General features: G+C 40.9%; 1 protein-coding gene across 1 annotated transcript; it reads left to right on the forward strand.

Annotated features, from left to right (window-relative positions):
- The first annotated feature begins 358 nt into the window (after positions 1-358).
- LOC145113070 (protein OCTOPUS-like) lies at positions 359-2,344 on the forward strand. Its single transcript, XM_079049171.1, has one exon. The coding sequence runs from the start codon at positions 556-558 to the stop codon at positions 2,224-2,226; it is 1,671 nt and encodes a 556-aa protein (XP_078905297.1). The 5' UTR covers positions 359-555; the 3' UTR covers positions 2,227-2,344.
- Positions 2,345-4,518: the final 2,174 nt, after the last annotated feature.

Here is a 4,518-nt window from a genome sequence, read left to right on the forward strand (position 1 = left end):
AATTATAATAAGGATTACACAAATAAAACATTGCGAGTGAGTTTGAAGAATAATATCTTCCGATCCTAATCCAAACCACTATTACAACGTTATTTGTCGAGGTGGTGTGAACGTCTCGTGGTCACATGGACTACACATGCTCTCAACGAGAGTATACCACATGGCCTAAGGAACACAACTTTCACATGCAGGGACATATATGATGCACCCAAAAACCATGTAGGTACAGTCGACGCATAGGTCATAGCGTTTGCATAAAGTTTTGTTGGACAATTAAAAAGAAATGAAGTTGGGGGCAGAAACGTGAAACTTGGTAAACCATTATTAAACCACATAATGTAGCGAAAAGGTATATTGTTCTATGGCGGGTGGTGAGGTTTATGAAGGGTTTCTCTGCTAATACTCGGATCCCTTTTTGTCAGCATTCTCTCTCTATCTCTCTCTCTGGTTTGCAGTACAGAGTACGCCTTACTGCAGTTACCCTAAAATCAATTTCTTACAGAAACCCTTAATTATGATCCATTTCTGAGCCGTTACACACCAACGCTTCTGTCAATGATGCCGGATCCCCAAATCCGTCCCACTACCAGAAATCGTAATCGTCCTCGGCGTCTCTCCGCCTGCCACCGGCACCCTAGTGAACCCGTGACGGGGTTCTGTGCATTGTGCCTACGAGACCGTCTTGCCGGTTTAGATTCATCTGCTGCTGAAGCTGAAGTTGAGAAGGTAACCGTTTGTAGCCGCCGTACCAGAGGCCACGCGGGTGCTTCTTCGTCCACGGCTGCTCCGGGGCTGCGACGGAGCAAGTCTGTTGCTGCTGAGAAAGGCGAGAGTTTGAACGGTTTGGTTACGGATCAACGGAGAAAGTCGTGTGATGTAAGAGGTCGTAGTACTCTGTCGGATCTGTTCGTCGTCGATGATACGAAGAAAGGAGGAGGTGGTGTTGCGAGGGTCGAATCGAGGAATTTAGGGTTCTCGAGCTTTGCAGAGCCGGTGTTGGAGACGAAGGAAGATGAAGAAGACGACGACGAAGAAGAACACGATGACGATGACGATGACAATGAAATTAGGGTTTCTGGTGGTGTTTTTGTGCGAAATGAAGTTGATGATGATGGCGACATTGAAGAAGGGGATCTGAAGACGATGAAGGAGTTCATTGATATCGAATTGCAGAACAAGAGGAGGAATTTTTGGGAAGCAGCTTCTGTGTTCAGTCAGAAGTTACGAAAATGGAGACAAAAACAGAAGCAAAAGAAGCAAAACAGAGGCTGCAATGGCGGAACCGACATTGATAGGTCGAAATTAGGGCAATTCAGAGATACCCAATCTGAGGTAGCAGACTACGGATTGGGTCGAAGATCTTGCGATACAGAACCCAGGTTTTCAATCGATGCTCATAGACTGTCTGTTGAAGATCCAAGATTCTCCTTTGATGAACACAGATCCTCTTGGGATGGATACATGATCGCAAGAACAATTCCTCGTCTTACACCAATGCTCTCCATTGTCGACAGCATGATCTTACCTCCTCCTGTAAACAGGGGCACAACCACCACCATGGAAAACCTGCAAATGCATTCCATAAGTGAAGATGGAGCTAGTTCTGGTCAGTCTAACTCCAATTCAGACGCGTCTACATCAAATAGAGGAAGCAGTTCAAGCTCCATGAAAAGTTTCAGCACCAAAACAACCGGATTAGGAGGAGATGACGTGAAATCCTCTTCAATTGCCCGAGTATCACCTGCAAATGATGTTATCTTCCAAGGAACAAAGCTGGTGATCACCGAAAACGAATTAAAAGATTGGCATTTGAAATCAACCAAGAACAGCAACATTGCATCTGTATCTGTTTCAAACACACCGATTTCAACAAGTAAACCAACAGTCAACAACTCATCAAACATGCATAAAAAGGCAATGCCAAGTAAATGGAGAAAGGTGTGTAATCTATGGAGTCACAAGAAGAACTTAGAAGAAATTCCAGAAAATGTGAATTCAAATCCAAAACTTGATCGAAACACAAATTCTATGAATTCAAGAAACTTTGTGTTGGATAGGAACAGGAGCACAAGGTATTCAACAAGTGATCTTGATAATAATGGTTTGTTAAGGCTGTATTTGACGCCATTTAGGAACTCTACTAGAAGGAGTAAATCTGGAAAAAGCAGCAGCAGGGGAAGAAACATGTCCCCATCAATGGCTTCCAATAATTTTCAGCTGAATTAAACTTTTAGGTACTCTTACAACTTAAGTAGAGCATAAATCTGTAGAGCCTATTAATTTTCTTGTTATGTGCAAAAAAACAAAAAAGATAACTTAATGCATAATGTTTACTTGTCTCGTGCTTGGTCCTCTGGTGAAAATAATACAAGTTTAAATATTTATCTGTTAATAACGTCTAGAAATAATCCATAATCCATACCCAAAATTTGGTCACGATTTTCTTGTAACTAGAAAGCACATCTGTCTTTTTGCTGTTTTGAGATTTTATAATTTGTGAAAAGATGGACTCCAGTACTTGAAAAAGTAAGTTGATGAGCATGTGTGTTTGTGTTGTGTGTAGATATTCTCTGCCCCAATTCCATATATCCAGGGGTAGGGGTGGGGTGGGGGGGGGGGGGTGGTTACTTTTTATAAGGTACGTGGGCATTACTATATTATTATCTAATATACAAGCGTGCCAGTACCTTTATCTGCCATGTTTTTGTGCCTTGCCCTTGCCCTTTTGCAACCACTCCCATGATATGTCCTCAAAACCCGACTTGGACTGTTGGACAAGTCTTTTTGTTTCAGATCGGGTCTTTGGTTAATCGGGCCTGGATGAGTTTTTTTATCAGTTTATCTACAGTGGAACTTAGCTCGTGTATTGGGCTGAGCCGACTTCTTACATGTTTCAATGACTTGTGATATGAAGTATTCAAAAATTGTTTTATATTTTATTTTTATATTAACAATGCTAGTAGAGGTGAATATGGTATGTTAACACATTTTTTTTGGAAAACTGTAGAGGTTGTAATGCCTATTATATCTCCTCATATTCTCAAGATTCAAGATTCTTCGAGACTCCACAACATTAAAAGACTATCATCCCTTTGGTTTTGTCATATGTTTTTGTTAAAGTGCAACACCAAGTTGTGTCACCTCACATACCACATAAGCAAGTGGTGTTATAACACCAAGTGGGGAAATGGGGAAATGGGCAACAAGATGCAACACCAACTTTTTGAAAATAAATATGTTTTCTTTTTTATTTTTTTTTTCCGAAATTGGGTTTTTTTTTTACTTTTTTGTTTTTTTCCTTTTTGCATTTTTTTAATCACTAACATGAATATATTTTTTATAAAAAATAAAAATTTAAAAACAAAAAAAAGACATAATATTTAAAATCTAAAATTACGATTACAATTAAAAAAACATAATTTTAAACCTAATATTATAACTAAAATATCATTCAGATTACTACTAAAACCACATAACAATCATAATTAACCCAAATATTTCTTCCTAATTTGTTCCTTCATCGCTTGTAGCACCGCTAGATCAGCAGGCGCCAAACCCTTCTCGCTCGTCCGAAGAATTGACAACTGATGTGTCATTAGTTCCCTCTCTTTTTGCTCCTGCTTCTCCCGTGCCTGCCTTTCCAGGAACTCCAAATGACGACGTTTCAACTCATTTTTTTTTATTAATAAATTGTGCTCGTCGAATTTCGCTCTCATTTCCGCCGCATCTTTTGCTCTCGTCTCCACCTCCTCCGCATGTCTTGCAGCGCGCCTCGCTTTGTCGCGTCCGGGCGGTCGTCGTGGTGGGGATATCTCTTGGATATCATCCGGGATCTCATCGTCGTCGGCGTTTAGGTCGATGTTAGTCCGTGCATCCGACACGTCGACCGAGCTAGAATTGCGAGACCTTTTGGATTGAACCTCCGACGATGTAGGCGTTTTATTCCACTTTGGATCCGCTCGCAACAATTCCCATGATTTTTCAAAGTCGAAAACATGACCCGTTTCAACCCGATATTGTTCCTTAGCAGATTTGAACAAATCGAAGTCGTTGGTTCCGCTTTGTTGTTGCGCCTCAAGCCGGTTGTAAATACCGTTGAATTTGCTGCACCGCTTATTTACCATACCCCATTTGATGCTCAACATGTCATTGTTGCGATACGGATTTTTCTTTAAAATAACGTGAAACTTGTCGAGCACCACCCCCCAATAAGCTCATTTTTTCATTCCATTTCCGCGAAGTTCGTTTTTTGAAGTAGCACACCAAGCCGCCGTCAAAGCGTATTCCTCCTCCGGTGTCCACCATTGTGGAACGTCTGCATTTTCTGTTTCTACCGCTATTGATTTCCCTTTCGATTTTCCTTTCCCTTTCCCTTTCTTACTACATCCCGCTTCCACTTGAACCGATGGTTGTGTTGTAGGCGATGGTTGGTTGGTTGTTTGTTGCATCGAACCAAAAGTAGAGAAAAGATTTTGTTGTAAATTTGGGTTTTGACCAAATTGATTTTGTTTAAGGTAA

This window comes from Lactuca virosa, chromosome 5, assembly GCF_052849685.1.
Source record: "Lactuca virosa cultivar CGN04683 chromosome 5, Lactuca_virosa_CGN04683_v6, whole genome shotgun sequence".
NCBI classification, from domain to species: Eukaryota; Viridiplantae; Streptophyta; class Magnoliopsida; order Asterales; family Asteraceae; genus Lactuca; species Lactuca virosa.

Coding starts and splice junctions, on each gene's coding strand:
- LOC145113070 (XM_079049171.1), top strand. CDS start 556: ATGATGCCGGATCCCCAAATCCGTCCCACTACCAGAAATCGTAATCGT.